At 38.3% G+C, this 18,812-nt stretch overlaps 1 protein-coding gene across 1 annotated transcript; it reads left to right on the top strand.

The window, feature by feature from the left end:
• The first annotated feature begins 534 nt into the window (after window positions 1-534).
• Window positions 535-17,834, top strand: LOC110923693. The gene is made up of 3 exons (XM_022167754.1): window positions 535-1,159; window positions 1,245-1,854; window positions 17,063-17,834. Exons 1-3 carry the CDS (start codon window positions 535-537, stop codon window positions 17,832-17,834), a joined length of 2,007 nt encoding a protein of 668 aa, XP_022023446.1.
• Window positions 17,835-18,812: the final 978 nt, after the last annotated feature.

Raw genomic sequence — 18,812 nt, 5'->3', positions numbered from 1 at the left:
ATGCCAGTCGATCGGACAGATTTTACCAGCCGATCAAATAGCCTTGCTAACCGATCGGATATGCTAACCGATTGATCAATTTTTATATAATGAAGTTTTCATTGCTATGCCAACCAATCGGACAGCAATGCTAACCGATCGGACAAGCCATTCGATCCTATAGTACTAACTCATAGGATTCTCCAGTGTTGGTAAAATTTTCATATACTCACATCTGTTTCATCCTCAAGGACACAGATAAAGGCCACAATGTTTATTGTGCAATTGATTCTGACACCACAAATGGTACTGTGGTTGAAAAGATGGCCAAATTCTTGAGAGAAAGTAGAGTAGCCAAGGCTCTATCTGATAAAACAGTTATTTATGAATCACATGTTAGAGTGTTCTGGAACACAGCTAGATATGAAGAATCAGACAAAATGATACATGCAATGTTGAGAAAGAAGGACCAAGCAGGAAAAGACATAGATGTGGAGTTTGAGTTTGGTGTAGGAGATGTTAGGAGAGTTCTAGACCTACAGTGATCCAACAATCATGTCTGAACATCTCGCTAAAGGCTTGTGGTGCAGAATGGGCTTTACAGGTCATATAAATGGAAAGATGTTGAAAACAAATTTCTCAAAATCTTATAGATACTTGCTACATTGCATGGTTCACTCTTTATCACACAGGAAAGGAGCCTATGACGAAGTGTCTGATTATATTATGAACATGGTTACAAGTCTGGTGTTGAACAGAAGGTATAATATTTCTCAAGTGATATTTGAGTATATGAAAGAGAATTGCTTGGCAGAAGGAGATAAGTATATCATGTATCCAAGATTTGTCATGATGTTGTTAAATGATAAGATCAAGGATCTTCCAAAGATCAGAAGTGATGTTATGGAAGTTAGAAACATTACACATGAAACAATTCTGAGAGTTACTAAAGAAGTTGATAAGAAGACAAAGCAATTGATTGGAAGAATCAAGGATAAAAAGTATGTTTCTCCTGACAATGAGAGATGGAGACATGAGAATAGTGATTCCGACAATGAAGATGCAAAGATGAACGAAATGACTGAGAAGAAGACTAGGTGGTGGTGCGTCAGAGACGGAAAAAGAAAAAGGACACCTAAGTCATCCCTTGCGGTTGTTATTCCGAAAGATGGAGAAAAGGGTATAGTGAAAGGGGGAGCATTAAGACACTTAGATCACATATACTTTAAATGTTTCTAATCTTGTTGTCTATGTTTGTCTTGTAGGGTCTTCTGGAGAGCCACAGCAGAAGTTGGTTGATGAGACTGTGTTGGAACCATCTGTGGTGATTGAACAAGGAGCTGAACTATTAAAGCAATCTTTGGAAGGTTATTTGAAAAAGAATGAAGAGGTTGCAGCACAACAAGCTCAAGGAACAAGTGTTCATGGTGAAAAAGCTACAAGTGTTGAACCAGAAACAAAAGCTCAAAGTAGTTCAAGTGATGAAGATTCTGAAGCCACACAATCTGATTCTGAATTGATTCCTGAAACACTTGGAAGAGGAAAAGCTCAATTAAAGAAAAGACCTTCAAAGAAACAAAAGGGATCAGATGATGAAGATTCTCCGTATGATCCTGATAAATCAAAGAAACAAAGAAAGAAAAGAAAAGCAGCTCCAGCTGGTATCATTCCAAGAAATGTCAGGGCGAAGAAAACAGGAGCTGAGTCTCAAAAGGACAAAGATGGAAAGAAAGAACAACACGTTCAGGAAGAAACAACTCCAAGTGTTGAAATTCCAAAAGAACCAGAGTTACAAACAAAAGAAGTTCCAGTTGTTGAAGCAGAAAAGAAAACAAGTGATGATGATTATGTAGAGATCACTGGATTCAAGGCAGTGTAACACTCAGATTATAATACCCGTTTTTAATAGCAAGTAAGCCTTACAATTTATACCAAAAGTAGACTTTACAAAAACTTTCAAGATTTGAGACCCATTTAATACGACTTTTACATGTTAAACCTACTAAACAATGTTCAAAATAAAACTACTAGTGTCTACATAGTTACAAATCAAGGATCAAGTGCGGAAGCGTAGTATTGTGTGTTCGGTTCAACTCGATTACTTGATCATCATCCTTTTCTTGAGCACCTGAAAACTAATATTTTAAACAAGCATTAGCATTATCATTCTTGGAAATTTACGTGTTCGAATCAGGTCCGAACACTTGTTCAAGAAAATGATTAAAACAAATTTCATCAAACAGGGCTCCACCGTAACTTACGGTGTCACCGTAAGTTACGGTGGCTTCTGGACATTTTGGAGCCTACCGTAAATCAGTAGGGTGTCACCGTAGCAGATTTGCAGGCCACCGTAAATTACGGTACCACCGTAATTTACGGTGAGCCCTGCACATCACTCACTTGTTTCAAATGCAGTTTTTGCTGATTCTTTTATGCATCAAAACAGCTTAATTTCGCAGAATTTGTTAAGCGGCTGGTCTAATTTCTCCATACCTGTATTTCACTTATGATAATATTAAACTAATCTCATGCGGGCATGTCTACGGGATTAACTTACGAACTAAATTACAAGGCTTTTTAGTTAGTTGTTTGCACTATTGCTATGCATCAATCTAAACCTTAACTCCTATATTAAGAGCAAGGTTTCTTATTTTGCTTATGGTGTTCGCTTCTCGACTTACATGCCATGTAATTCATGCATTGTATAATAGTGACTTGCTTCGTGCTTATTTCCAGAACTTGTTTGACCCGTTAGGGTGCTGAATTTACACACCATTACGGATATGCAAGGTTTCATGTTTTTCACTTGTTTTGACCCGTTTACTTGTTTAAGGAACACAATCACTTTCAAGACACATGGTTCAATCATGTTTATCATGCTTTTCACTATAACTTAAGAATGATAGTTAACCTTAATGTAACGAAGTAATAATTTCGTACCTTTAGACCGCGCCTTTTCCTCGTGAATTCCCTCCGGCTTGTCCGCTAGATGAACCGGACTCTTTGCCTAGAAAATTCAGTTTTTACAACATGTTTAGAACTCTTTTTTTATGACCACAATCACATCATTATGGACCATTATCAAATCTGCGTTTTTATCCAAATTTCACATTTAAATCCTCACTTAGGCATTTCTACAAACACCTAGTGGGTCAGATTTTTCTACATTCATAAACAAGTTCATGACTTGCGATTCAACATCTAATTTCACTATAATAGTAATTTTTGCATGCATCTTGACATCATCTTTTCAGAATGTATTCCCTAATTTCAGATTATGCTAGAACAAGAGTTATAATTTCAGCATTTAACAAGTTTCTTGAAGTTCACTAATCACCTACAATGGTGATTGTGAAATCCTACAAGTCCTATACAAGGTCATGTCATGAAATCATCTAGGGCTTGTTCCTAATCCTCATAACCCTTCTAATTTCACCCATGCATCAGTAATTAAGCTGAATTTTTCATGTTTCACATTTAACCTAGAATTTGTGATGCAACAAAATTACTAAATTTCACATACCTTTTGATCCTTACAACGAGGTGTTCACTAATATGTGTTTAGAACTTGATTTGGAACAAGTTTGAGGCTTCAATTTGTAGATTTAGTGTAGAGCTAGGGTTTTGAGAACCCCCCTGTCGCCCCTCTCTTCCTTGATCGACCAGACACATCAATTTTGGTGTGTTTGGTTGATTTTTGTTACAACTAGTAATTAACTTTTGATTTTTGTCAAGTTTAGCCCTTTAACTATGATTTTCTCTAAGTCTTAATTATTTTAACCATATCATGTATTAATTCAAGACTTGAACTTAACTAGGTTAAATTCCTAGTTGGTAAATTCTTGTTTATCAATTCTTTGAACTTTATAATATAAGGGTTTATATTTTAGGGGTGTTACAAGTCCACCCCCCTTAAAAAGGGTTTCGTCCCCGAAACCGAATTACGTACCAAATAATGTAGGGTGTAGACGTCGCATCTCCTCTTCGGATTCCCAAGTAGTGTCTGACCCTTTTCTGTGCTCCCATTTGACCTTGACTTGGTTTATCACTTTGTTCCTCAAACTTTTCTCCTTACGATCTAAAATTGCAATCGGTTTTACTGCATAGTTGAGGCTGTTATCCACTTCGATATCATCGTAGTGGATATGAGCAGTTTCATCGGCCAAACATTTTCGGAGATGTGATACGTGGAATGTGCTATGAATTCCACTCAACTCTTCGGGTAATTCAAGTCGATAAGCTACTTTACCAACCCGTTCAGTGATTCTAAATGGCCCAATAAATCTTGGGCTTAACTTTCCCCTCTTTCTGAATCTAATAATACCCTTCCAGGGGGAAACCTTTAGCATGACCATATCGCCAACCTGAAATTCGATTGGCCTATTTCTTTTATCTGCTTATGCCTTTTGCCGGTCTTGAGCCGCTTTCAAGTGTGCCCGAACTATGTCGATTTTCGCATTTGTAGCTCGGATTATATCAGCAGGTGCTAGCCCTCGCGGACCCACTTCTCCCCAACATACTGGAGTCCGACATTTTCTGCCATATAATAGCTCATACGGGGCCATTTTAATACTCGCGTGATAGCTATTGTTATATGCGAATTCGACCAAGGGTAAATGGACATCCCAACTACCTCCAAAGTCAATAATGCAAGCCCGCAGCATATCACCCAACGTTTGTATTGTTCTTTCGCTCTGCCCATCCGTTTGTGGATGGTAAGCAGTGCTAAGGAACAATTTAGTTCCCATCTGTTCTTGGAATTCACGCCAGAATTTCGAAGTAAACCGAGTATCTCTGTCTGACACAATGGATATCGGTACCCCATGCCTTGCTATGATTTCATTGGTGTAAACCTCCGACATTTTCTCAGATGTATAAGTCTCACGAATGGGAATAAAGTGAGCGCTTTTAGTTAACCTATCCACGACTACCCAAATAGCATCAAAACCACGACTTGTTTTAGGCAGTTTGGTCAATAGGTCCATCGTAATTTGCTCCCATTTCCAAACCGGGATTTCTAACGGTTGAAGTTTACCATATGGCTTTTGGTGTTCCGCCTTGACTTGTAGGCATGTCAAACACTTTTCCACGTATTTCACGGTGTCGCGCTTCATTCCGGGCCACCAATAGTTTTGCTTCAAGTCATGATACATTTTGGTCGCTCCGGGTGAATGGAATAACGGGATTTATGAGCTTCATCAAGTAGAAGCTTCTTAACCCCACATGTGTTAGGGACCCAGATTCTATTAAAACGAGTCTTTAGGCCGTGACTGCCCACCTCAAGGTCTTTAACTTGGCCGATAATTCTTTCCTTTTTCCAGTTTTCCGCCTTTACAGCTTCATCCTGTGCTTCTCGAATTCGTTCTAGTAAACTTGAAGTCACAACCAGTTGCATTGATCGTACCTGTATCGGGGTATAATCTGTTTTGCGGCTCAGCGCATCGGCCACTACATTGGCCTTACCGGGGTGGTAATGTATTTCGCAATCGAATTCTTTGACGGTTTCCAACCACCGTCTTTGCCGCATGTTTAATTCCTTCTGGTCGAAGAAATATTTCAAACTTTTATGGTCGGTAAAGATTGTAAACTTTACTCCGTACAAGTAATGTCTCCATATCTTTAAGGCAAACACCACCGCCTCTAATTCTAAGTCGTGTACCGGATATTTATTTTCATGAATCTTCAATTGCCTCGAGGCATAGGCGATGACCTTGCCTCGTTGCATTAACACACACCCGAGCCCCAATTGAGAAGCGTCCGAGTAAACCACCATGTCATCAGTCCCTTCCGGTAATGTCAGTACCGGAGCGTGGGTCAACTTTTCCTTGAGTGTTTGGAAAGCTTCCTCTTGCTTAATGCCCCACACGAACTTTTCCTCCTTACTGTAGGACCGGTTTTGACGCCGTTCGATTGCGTAACGAACGTTTCACGTGCGGAATCCGTGAACGAACGTGACAGAACACACGGTAACGTACTACTAATGTGATTCCATTGCTAAACTTGACGTGTACGGTACAAGAATCACAAATATACAACTTTCTCTCTCTACTTTCTCTCTCTAGAAAGTCTCCTCTCCAAGTCTTCTCCAAATCTTCTATCAAAATCTTCTCCCAAGTCTCTAACTAAAATCATGACATACCTCCTATTTATATGGTCAAGGCAACTAAATGAAAGTTCACACTAATTACAAGATTGCCACCTTGCCATTTCTAACTAAATATGACAATATGCACTTGATTCCTTCCGGCTTTTCACTACGACTCGGATTGACGAAGGCGATAGACAAAATATGCATCAACAATCTCCCCCTTGGATATTGCCGTAGTCAATCTCGTAGTGAAACTCGTAGCGACTTGACTTTCTCTCTCTCTTGAGTTCCTCTTGCTTGAACAGAATCCCGGTGGATCTATCTTCAGCTTCTGTTGCTCTTTTTCTTCAGACTCTTCAGGCTCCCCCTTGCGTCAAGCTTCCGTGCTTTTGGGATCGACACCTGGCTTTGCGTATCAACAGATTGAATGTTGATGGAATCTTCAGTGAGAGTCTTCAACATGACATTCTCGGATATAGTTTGGTCTTCTTCAGAAATTCTGCCTGGATCTTTCTTTCTTTGGCTATAACTTTCATCAGACTTCCCCTATCACCCTGCTAGGATAGACATCTGGGATTTGTTACCACCATAGAAATTATCTCCCGACTTCTTCTCTGTTCAGCTCATCATCTGCATCATCTGCATATATCTCAAACACTCTATCACAAACAAATAAAGTTGTGATTCAACTTAATGAATCAACAAATCATTTGAGAATTTTTACAAATTAAACACTAATCACAAATTTGAAACATTTCAATTTCTAATTCAAATTAAAAAAAATTAATGAATCATTTTAAACATTTCAAATGTCTTAACCAACCTGTATGTTCATCAAGTTTAGCCTTTGAGATTTTGAAAATCAGCTCTTCACCATCAGTTGTCGAAAATCTTTTTGGATTTTTGAAAATATGAAACATAAATGCAAAGACAGAAATTTAAATGCAAAACAAACATATTTTTGTGAGTTTGTGCAAGAGGATCATATCAGTTTTTGAGACATGACACAAGCACCGTTAAGCTTTTAATCGTTTTAAGTTCTAAACGATTCACGTAGATTGACGATATAATTGTCCTCTTAAATTTTCATACAATTTTCAATCTATTCAGGATACTATTTAGGTATTTTATGAACTTAGTTCAATTCATGTGTCCCACCTCTTGAATATACTCCCGTATCCAGAATCCCAATATTCAGTCTTACAGGTATGAACACTACAATGATGTCTGTACATAAATTAGGGGAAAGATGCGAGAACTGAGGGATCTCAGGTCAGAACTTCCGTTCAGCAGAGAGATATCAGCTTCGACTTAGCAGTGTGTCCCCTTTAGAGGATCTTTTCAGCTACAACAGATGATTATCAATTTTATTGTCTAATCAACTGAGGGCTTTATGCTATATTTCAAGCATTTTGTGGAAAGTATTAGCCAAGGACTAGGTCAGAACTACAGTTCAGCAGAAGTCCCGGAATAATACCCCAGACATCATAGAGTATAAACACCTAGTATATCAGAATACGAGACCTTTCAAACGAGATTTCAGGGGTTACCTATATATCCAAGTAGTGTTCCCCACGAATTTCACAAGTTTGAAATTTTAGGTTTATATCCCGAATAAATCTACTAAATGTACAAAAACCTATCGTCACATCATCAGTGAGACCGTTTATCACATTTTACATTACATTTCTTTAGCATGCTGTGATAGTCCACTGATTTACAATCATTTCCTCTTTTTCACAACAAAACTCATTTTTAAATTTTTAATGTTTTTTGACATTTTCAAATTTCTAATTTTTTTTAAAATTTTTCTCCCGTTAAAATCAAAATATGTTTCAATTTTGATTTTCTGGGAAAATTTGAAACAAACTGTACAAACTTGACAACCTGATGAGAATCACTTCAATTCTCCATCCACTTGGCATAAACAATCAGAACTCCCCCTCACAACAAACTATTTTCCCATTGTGATTTCAAAACACTTAAGTTTGTTTTAATCAAAATGGCTTTTCCGGAAAACTTAGTTTGTTTACCAAACAGTTTAGGTACGGGGTTACTTCATCATCTTGTTTTCTACACAAAAGTAGGAAAATCCAAGTACAAGTTAATGTCCTTGATTTACCATATGCAGTCCAGAATCCTCTGTACCACTTGTAAAACATTCACAAACACAACCAAACCTCTTTACCGTTTGCATGATTGACGTTACCGAATAAAATTCAAGAAAGATGCCGATTCATGATCCACGATACCATCTTGGGATCTCCGGCAATTCCTGCAAAATCTTCAAACACATATTTTTTTTAAAAAAATGCCAATTCATGCTCCACGCTTACAAACCTGGGAGCTCCGGCAAGTCAGGTTTTTCTATTTGAAAAGTTTCACCCAAGCCTGACCAGCCTTGGGTGATTTTGAATTCTTGTTCAACAATGATGGAAAGTTTTTCTCATCTATTGTTAAACTAGAATTCTCGACCTTTACCTCAACACATGGCTCTTCTGGTTTTACCATACCAGAATCATTGCCTGAATGTGGCTTGTCTGACTTTAATGAGTCAGATTCATCGCCGACATGTGGCTCCTTTGTTTCCGAAGAAACAGATTCATTGCCAGGAAGTGAAAACTTCACTTTCTTCTTCTTATCCTCTTTAGTCCTCAGATTTGTATCTGAAGAATTCATCTTGCTTGACTTTGCAGCCGAGGAAGTTGATTCATCAAAACTCTTCTTCGATCTGTCGGGTGAACCCGAGGACAAAATCTTTTCGAGATATTCTCTCGCTTTCTTTCTCTTTTTCCTCAGTCGATCTTTCTGCCCCTGAGAAAGCTTCACTTTTGTTTCTTGAACTTTAGGTTCTTTGACCTTCTGTTCTCTGACGTTTTGGCCCGAAACTTTCAATTCTTTGGGCTTGACAACGACTGGTATCTTCTTTGCCATTTTCTGAGAATTAGCCCTCAATCTGTCATTCGATCTTCTTGAGCAATCTCTGGCAATGTGTCCTTTGATTTGACAATTATAGCATCTTTTTGTCTCAAATCTCCAATTTCGGCAGTTAACAGCAATGTGTCCTTGATAACCGCATCGGTAACACACTCTGTTATCGTACCAATCACCATCTTCATACCAAACGCTCAGATCAAAGCACTGTTTGGCTTGGTGATATTCCTTTCTCCTCTTGATTGTTGGATTTGTCTCTTGAGCACTGTGGTCTAACCTGCACCACTTATTACCAACAATTTTTGAATTTTCATTTTTTACTTTTTGCAATTTTTGTTTTTGATTGGATGATCGACCCGATGAACTTTTATTATATTTTTGTTTCTGTTCTGCTTTCTTCTTCAAAGACTTTTGCTTAGAGCATTCACCTTTTTCAGTTGATTGCAGAACAGTTTTCTGAAATTTTTCTTTCAACTTTAAAAACAATTTTTGTTTTTCTTTTTTAACATTTTCATCATCAGGTGTCTCATCACAATCTTCAACTTTGACAGAGTCAAAGTTTGTGACTACGTCACTTATTGGAACTGAATTGATTGGTTTTGGACAGGGAAAATTCAAACTGTCAGATTTAATCACAAAACCTATCAATTTCTTCTCAAGTTCATCAATTTTGTTCCTCGAATTCTCAGCTTCACTTTCAAGTTGAGATATTCTCCCAAAATGAGACTTGATAGTTTTTTCATTATCATTCTTCAAATTTTCAAGAACAGATTTTTCATTCATCAAAACTTTTATCTGTTCCTGAAATTTTGATTCATTCGCATTCAGATTCTTGTTTTCAAGTTTAATCCAGAAATCTAAATCTTCTGAAGATTTCTGTTTGATTTCAAGCTCTTTTACCAACTCTTTGATTCTCTTTTGAGCGCTTTCACCTTCTTTTTCAAGTTCGACAATCTTCTGAAGATGGGAATTTATCATCTTTTGTTTTTCAATGTTGTTTTTACTAAACACATTTCTCCCATCTTCAAGAATTTTCACTTGCTCCTCAAATTCTTGATTTTTCAAAGTCAAACTGTCAAAATCAACCAACAGTTTGTCATTTTCAGCTTTCAACTTCTCACAATCTTTTTCCAGAGAAAGAATCTGATTTTCAGCAACGTGCTTCTCGTCTTTCAACTTTTTGACTTCAAATGCCAAACTTGCCATGTCTTTCACGAGTTTGTCATTATCAGTCTTGACGTTGTCACACTTAGAGCACACTGTTTCATTCTTCACCGATTCTTCAGCTTTTGGACTTTCTTCTTCCTTTGCTGTGAATGTACCTGCACAGAACATTTTAACGAAATCAAGAGGATTTCCATTATTATCAATATAACAACCTCGTTTGAAATGGTATTTCAGCACATGTTTTGCCCTGATACATTTAGTAACTCTTTTGTGCATCTCTTCAATCACATCTGAACTTAGATCTAGCACATTATACTCCAAAACCTTGATCAAATCTTTCTTTTTCTTTCTAACTTCAAGTTCATGAGCTTTAAGTTTGCTGATGAATTGACTTAGAGGTAGTTTTGAAAAATTTGACTTCTCCCTTAAATTCTTCAAACATTCACCCCATTCAATCGGTAATGCATCTGCAAATTTCTCCAATTTTTCAACATTTGACGGATATATCTCATGATCTTTCAGATAATTCAGTAAAACACTATATCGGTCTTTAAGATCATCCAACGTTTCGTCTTTTAGACACACGAAATATTTAAACCTTTTTGCCCATCCATCTTTGCTCACTTTTCTATAACCCTCATCTAGATATCCGTGATGCCAATCATTAAATCTTTCGAAATAATAGTTCTCCTGTTCATCAAACACCATTGCCATTTTTCGGGAAAAAAATCTAAATTGGGCAGTGAACAAGAACAGCAGAGATTGGGCCTTTCTTTTAAAGCTTGTGATTGGGTCTTGAGTTATTAATGTGGGCGGTGCAAGTGGGTTTAATGGTTGGGTACTTTGGGCGGTGGAATAGGCCGTTGATTGGGGCTCGTTGCAAGTGGGTGGTGTAAAATAACAACCACTGTGATTGGGCTTTTACCTAGTACCAATGGCCGACAACATACAAACATCAACTATCGTTCTATTGGGCCATTCAATAAAAGTAGCCGACACCTTCACTTAATTGAATTTTGATTAGGCCACTCAGATGTAATCACGTGCAGCCTTGAAAACAATGACAAAAGAGCGAGCTTGTATAGTTGACACTATGAGCGGTTCCACACTTTGACTTAAAAGCGAGCCATATTAGTCCACTAAAGCGGTTCACGTGGTTCAATACTTGACGTATGAGCGGTTCACACGTAACACTATAAGGTTCATATAAGCGGTTCACTGTGTTGAATAAGCGGTTCTCAATTGTTCAAAACAGCGGTCCACTAATGAAATTTCGAGCGATTCAAGATCATTGATTATGAGCGAACCACGATGAAAACCAAATAAGCGGTCCTGGAAGGTTCAAAAAGGCGATCCACAGCTGAACTTTTACGCAAATTCGAACAGAAAAATCGCGATTTCTCCAAAACGGCTTGGAGTTTCGGGCTGAAATTTGGTAGGATTGTAGATCGGGTCTATGCGCACAACATATCAAAAAATCAGACGAAACGGACCATATTTACCTGTTCAATTTGATAAAAACCGATGAAAAACGTAAGAAATGTGTAGAATATGAAGAAATCGACGAAATCTGATTTGATTTGGCTCTGAATCGGCTGAAATCTGTACGAGAACGACGTGTTTGATCAAGCAATCGAGCTCCTAGCTCTGATACCACTTGTAGGACCGGTTTTGACGCCGTTCGATTGCGTAACGAACGTTTCACGTGCGGAATCCGTGAACGAACGTGACCGAACACACGATAACGTACTACTAATGTGATTCCATTGCTAAACTTGACGTGTACGGTACAAGAATCACAAATATACAACTTTCTCTCTCTACTTTCTCTCTCTAGAAAGTCTCCTCTCCAAGTCTTCTCCAAATCTTCTATCAAAATCTTCTCCCAAATCTCTAACTAAAATCATGACATACCTCCTATTTATATGGTCAAGGCAACTAAATGAAAGTTCACACTAATTACAAGATTGCCACCTTGCCATTTCTAACTAAATATGACAATATGCACTTGATTCCTTCCGGCTTTTCACTACGACTCGGATTGACGAAGGCGATAGACAAAATATGCATCAACACTTACGAGTTAATTTGGTCAATGGCAAGGCAATTTTGGAGAAATCCTGTATGAATCTCCGATAATATCCCGCAAGCCCTAAAAAGCTTCGGATTTCCGAGGGATTTCTTGGAGGGCTCCATTTCGACACAGCTTCTATCTTTGACGGATCTACTAGTACTCCATCAGCACTAATGAGATGCCCAAGAAACTGTACCTCCCGTAACCAGAAAGCACACTTCGTGAATTTTGCATACAGCTTCTCTCGTCTGAGTGTGTCTAATATTTCCCGCAAATGACACACGTGCTCGGCTTCACTCTTTGAATATACCAAAATGTCGTCGATAAATACAATTACCGACTTATCTAGCATGGGTTTGCAAACCCGGTTCATGAGGTCCATGAAAGCCGCGGGTGCATTGGTCAATCCGAAGGGCATTACAAGGAATTCATAATGCCCGTACCTCGTACGAAAAGCCGTCTTTGGTACGTCCTCCTCCTTGACTTTCAATTGGTGATAACCAGATCGGAGATCGATTTTGGAGAACCAACTTGCTCCTTGTAGTTGGTCAAATAAATCATCAATTCTTGGAAGTGGGTATCGATTCTTCACCGTGAGTTTGTTTAACTCCCGGTAATCGATACACATGCGCATACTGCCATCCTTCTTTTTCACGACTAAGACTGGTGCGCCCCACGGGGACACACTCGGTCGGATAAACCCCTTGTCAAGAAATTCCTGAATTTGAGACATCAATTCTTGTAACTCCGGCGGTGCAAGTCGGTATGGCGCCTTGGCCACGGGTTTCGCGCCCGGAATCAACTCGATTCCGAACTCTACCTCCCGTTCTGGCGGTATCCCCGGTAGTTCTCCGGGAACACGTCTTCATAATCTCGCACGACCGGTACATCCCCAATTTTGAGGAGTTCCTTTTCCGTTTCGCTTGCATATACCATAAAGGCCTTGCATCCATGTTTCATGAGTTTACGAGCTTCTAGCATTGTGCATATCACCGGGTTACCTCCCTTTTCTCCATATATCGTAACTTGCTTTCCGCTAGGAGACGTTAGTTTTATTTCCTTTCGGAAACAAACCACCTTTGCGTGGTAACGGGATAGCCAATCCATTCCCACTACCACTTGAAATTCTCCCATCGACATCGGGATCAAGTCTATTGCGTATTCTTCGTCATCAATGTTCATCGTACAATTTTCACATACATTGCAAACAATAAAGCTTTTGTTATTACCTATCTCTACTTCTAAAGGCATAGGTAATTTTGTTAGGACAAATGAAGGGTGCCGAATAAACCCATATGAAACAAAGGATTTATTCGCACCAGTATCAAATAACACACGTGCAGGAATTGAATTTACAGTGAATATACCTGGGACCACGTCAGGTTCGACCTTTGCTTCAGCAGCGGTCAATTGGAAAGATCTTGCTTTGGCTTTTGAGGCTTCACCTTTCGAGTCTTGCCCTTCTTTCTTTCCTGCCAGTTCCGGGCACTCCGATCTTTTGTGACCCGTTCGGTAACAGTTGTAACAAACGGTCACTTTTTCCGGGCATGATATAGCCATATGTCCCGTTTTTCTACATATGGGACAAGGCTTATCTTTGAAGCGACATTCACCCTTATGATTCTTGCCACAGATTTTGCAACTTGGTGTACCGCCCTTTGCATCTGATTTCTTCGTTGTTTCATTCGTTCTTGCTTTCTTGGTAGGGCTTAGATTTATGTCTTGTGCCCTTCGTTCACCCCGCTCTATACTCTTTTTCAGCTCAATCTCCCTTTCCCGAGCGGCATTGATAATCTCGGTAAGGGTCTCGTACTTTGAAGGGGTTATGAACTCCCTATATTCTGCGCTTAGCATGTTATGGTAGTAATAAACATTTTGCTCTTCGTTCGTTATCAGATCGTCACAGAACTTCATTTTGTCCATAAACATCCCCGTGATCTTGTCTATGGATTCACCCTCGTGTCTGAGTTGCATGAACTCTTCCTTGATCTTGTTTATGACCGCTTTGGGACTATGGTGTTTAAGAAACGGCGTCTTAAACTCCTCCCATGTCATGGCCTTGGCCGCTTCGCTTCCAATCTCCTTCTTTTTATTATCCCACCAGTCTTTCGCTTGACCTCTTAATTGACCCGTACCATAAGCTACGTAGTCATTCTCATCGCAATGAGTTCTCTCGAATACTCCCTCGATATCGCCTATCCATCGTTGACACACGATTGGATCAACCTCCCCATTATATATAGGTGGTTTACAAGCTATGAATTCCTTGTATGAACAAGGCTTCCGTTCCCCAGATTTTTCCTTTGCTAGATTCGAATTATCTTCTAGCTTCTTGATTCTCTCTTCTACCACTGATAAAACAGTGTTTTGAATTTTATCAATGAAGTTTGACAAACTGTTTTCGATCGCCTTTCCAACCTCTTCGGCAATCACTATCCTCATTTGTTCGGTGACTCTTGGCACCGTATCATCATCTCCATCCGCCATCTTTAATACTGAAATGTTTACACACATTGTTAAACATTTCATTTGTAACACATGTTTTACTTGTGTTAATTTAGTCAAGTTCGTGACTTGACTCAATCATTCTTGTTTCATGCCTTTCTTTTGTTTGAGTGTGCTTACACACTCTTGGTTCTATTGTTCTTGTTTCATGCTTTTCTTGTGTTTGAGTGTGTTTACACACTCTTTTCCATGCATATTTGTTCGTGATTTAATTCTATTTTATCAAAATTTACTTACACAATAATTCTTACCGGATGCTTGATCAAGCTTGAACCGAACACTTATTGGCAACCTTGTGCTCTGATTACCAACTTGTAACACTCAGATTATAATACCCGTTTTTAACAGCAAGTAAGCCTTACAATTTATACCAAAAGTAGACTTTACAAAAACTTTCAAGATTTGAGACCCATTTAATACGACTTTTACATGTTAAACCTACTAAACAATGTTCAAAATAAAACTACTAGTGTCTACATAGTTACAAATCAAGGATCAAGTGCGGAAGCGTAGTATTGTGTGTTCGGTTCAACTCGATTACTTGATCATCATCCTTTTCTTGAGCACCTGAAAACTAATATTTTAAACAAGCATTAGCATTATCATTCTTGGAAATTTACGTGTTCGAATCAGGTCCGAACACTTGTTCAAGAAAATGATTAAAACAAATTTCATCAAACAGGGCTCCACCGTAACTTACGGTGTCACCGTAAGTTACGGTGGCTTCTGGACATTTTGGAGCCTACCGTAAATCAGTAGGGTTTCACCGTAGCAGATTTGCAGGCCACCGTAAATTACGGTACCACCGTAATTTACGGTGAGCCCTGCACATCACTCACTTGTTTCAAATGCAGTTTTTGCTGATTCTTTTATGCATCAAAACAGCTTAATTTCGCAGAATTTGTTAAGCGGCTGGTCTAATTTCTCCATACCTGTATTTCACTTATGATAATATTAAACTAATCTCATGCGGGCATGTCTACGGGATTAACTTACGAACTAAATTACAAGGCTTTTTAGTTAGTTGTTTGCACTATTGCTATGCATCAATCTAAACCTTAACTCCTATATTAAGAGCAAGGTTTCTTATTTTGCTTATGGTGTTCGCTTCTCGACTTACACGCCATGTAATTCATGCATTGTATAATAGTGACTTGCTTCGTGCTTATTTCCAGAACTTGTTTGACCCGTTAGGGTGCTGAATTTACACACCATTACGGATATGCAAGGTTTCATGTTTTTCACTTGTTTTGACCCGTTTACTTGATTAAGGAACACAGTCACTTTCAAGACACATGGTTCAATCATGTTTATCATGCTTTTCACTATAACTTAAGAATGATAGTTAACCTTAATGTAACGAAGTAATAATTTCGTACCTTTAGAGCGCGCCTTTTCCTCGTGAATTCCCTCCGGCTTGTCCGCTAGATGAACCGGACTCTTTGCCTAGAAAATTCAGTTTTTACAACATGTTTAGAACTCTTTTTTTATGACCACAATCACATCATTATGGACCATTATCAAATCTGCGTTTTTATCCAAATTTCACATTTAAATCCTCACTTAGGCATTTCTACAAACACCTAGTGGGTCAGATTTTTCTACATTCATAAACAAGTTCATGACTTGCGATTCAACATCTAATTTCACTATAATAGTAATTTTTGCATGCATCTTGACATCATCTTTTCAGAATGTATTCCCTAATTTCACATTATGCTAGAACAAGAGTTATAATTTCAGCATTTAACAAGTTTCTTGAAGTTCACTAATCACCTACAATGGTGATTGTGAAATCCTACAAGTCCTATACAAGGTCATGTCATGAAATCATCTAGGGCTTGTTCCTAATCCTCATAACCCTTCTAATTTCACCCATGCATCAGTAATTAAGCTGAATTTTTCATGTTTCACATTTAACCTAGAATTTGTGATGCAACAAAATTACTAAATTTCACATACCTTTTGATCCTTACAACGAGGTGTTCACTAATATGTGTTTAGAACTTGATTTGGAACAAGTTTGAGGCTTCAATTTGTAGATTTAGTGTAGAGCTAGGGTTTTGAGAACCCCCCTGTCGCCCCTCTCTTCCTTGATCGACCAGACACATCAATTTTGGTGTGTTTGGTTGATTTTTGTTACAACTAGTAATTAACTTTTGATTTTTGTCAAGTTTAGCCCTTTAACTATGATTTTCTCTAAGTCTTAATTATTTTGACCATATCATGTATTAATTCAAGACTTGAACTCAACTAGGTTAAATTCCTAGTTGGTAAATTCTTGTTTATCAATTCTTTGAACTTTATAATATAAGGGTTTATATTTTAGGGGTGTTACAGGCAGCTAGTCCTAAACCTGTTCAACAAGATATTCCCGAGTCATCGCATCAAAATGAAGCAGATTTCAACTTTGATTTTGATGATCTTGGTACTGCTACTGGTATTTTCTCTGAAGATCTTCCTGAAGGTGATAGTGATATGTTCAATGATAAAGCTGTTAAAGAGCTAATTCAGAGGGTCAACAAATTGGAGAAAGAAAAGGCTAAAATAGAATTGGAACGAGATATTCTAAAGAAGCAAGTTGACCTCTTGATGAAAGGTCATGATCAGCTAAGAGAAGAACTGTTGCAACAAAAGGAAGAAGTAAACAAGGCAAAGGATGAAGCTGAAGACAACTCAAAGCTGTTTAATCTGTTGTCTGCTGAAATAACTGATCTATGTTTGAAGATAAAGAAACTAAAGGAGGTAAACCAAACTTTAAATCAGCTTCTCAGTGAAATTAGTGAAGCTTCTTCAAATGAGATGAAGGCAATGAAGTTGGAGATGGAAGCTGATAAAGTAACGAAAGATCAACAACTTGAGATGCTAGTTGCTATAGTTGAAAGTCATTTAAAAATGAACATTCATGCTGCTTTTGAAGAGGTTGATGTGATAAAAGCTAATGAACGAAGAATGGAGCGTGAACGTCGTTTAGCCGAAGAAGCAACTCAAAAGAATAAAGGCGTGGCTGAAGAGGTTGAAGTAGTTGATGCATCTTCAAGTCAACCTGATGTTGGTGGTTCTTCTTCACAACCAGTGTTGAAATGATTGAAGTTGTTGAAGTTCAAGAACAAGTTGAAGATGATCAGGAGATGGTTGAAGCTGAAGAGCCTCATGAACTAGAATTCTTAATTATGGGTGAGCCTTCTGAGCCAGTTGATGTTGAAAATATTATTCGAAGGGTTGAGGTTATTCAGAGAAAAAGAAAGGCCAGGGAAGTTCTACTACTTGAGTATAAGACTGACAAATTTGTGCTGGTTGGCAATGCTTAGCCTGTGCCATATAATGCAAAAGAAGTAGCAAAATTGATGAAATTCTTCGATTTAAAAAGAAAAGGAAGGATTGCTCGTGGTGAGATTGTGGATGAAGAATCAAATATAGAGATGTTTGGAGATGAAGATGAGGAAGATGAAGATGAATCTGATGATAAGTCTGATAAAGATGATAAAGACGATGACGACAATGATCAAGGTGCTTCTGGATTGTTAATCAGGGATCCAGCTGTTCAAGAAAAGGTGGATGAGCTGATGAACAATGAAATCAATGAACAGGAGGATGAAGTTCAGAATGAAGCATCATCATCTGGAAAGCAACCTGTTGATCAGGTACTTCTCTCGAATCCTACTGTCATTTACTTAAATGCTCAACAACAAGGAGATATAGAAGCTAGAAAAACAAGGGCTGAAGTGCTTGAAGAATTGGGGTTAGAAGATGGAAAATTCAAGTTCGATATTGAAGATGAAATTCCCCAGTCTCCTGCAAAGGATTTTGAGCCCAGATACCCACATGAAGCTGATCATTATGATGAAGTCATTGTTGAAGATGCTTCTAATTCAGAGGAAGATGGGATTGATTTCCACTATGAAGGAGAAGATGCTACTTTTCCGTCGTTTGCAGAAATGCTCAAAGATAAGAATGAAGACGGAATCAGAAGAAAAATTGTTGAAAAGATTTCGACTGAAGATATTCCTGAACCAGTTCCAAGAGAGATTTCTGCTGAAGAAAGAAAAAGATGGTTCAAGAACA

Source organism: Helianthus annuus, chromosome 17 (assembly GCF_002127325.2).
Source record: "Helianthus annuus cultivar XRQ/B chromosome 17, HanXRQr2.0-SUNRISE, whole genome shotgun sequence".
Taxonomy (NCBI): domain Eukaryota; kingdom Viridiplantae; phylum Streptophyta; class Magnoliopsida; order Asterales; family Asteraceae; genus Helianthus; species Helianthus annuus.
Note: the sequence above shows the minus strand (reverse complement) of the source record. Positions and strands in the feature narration are given on the sequence as shown.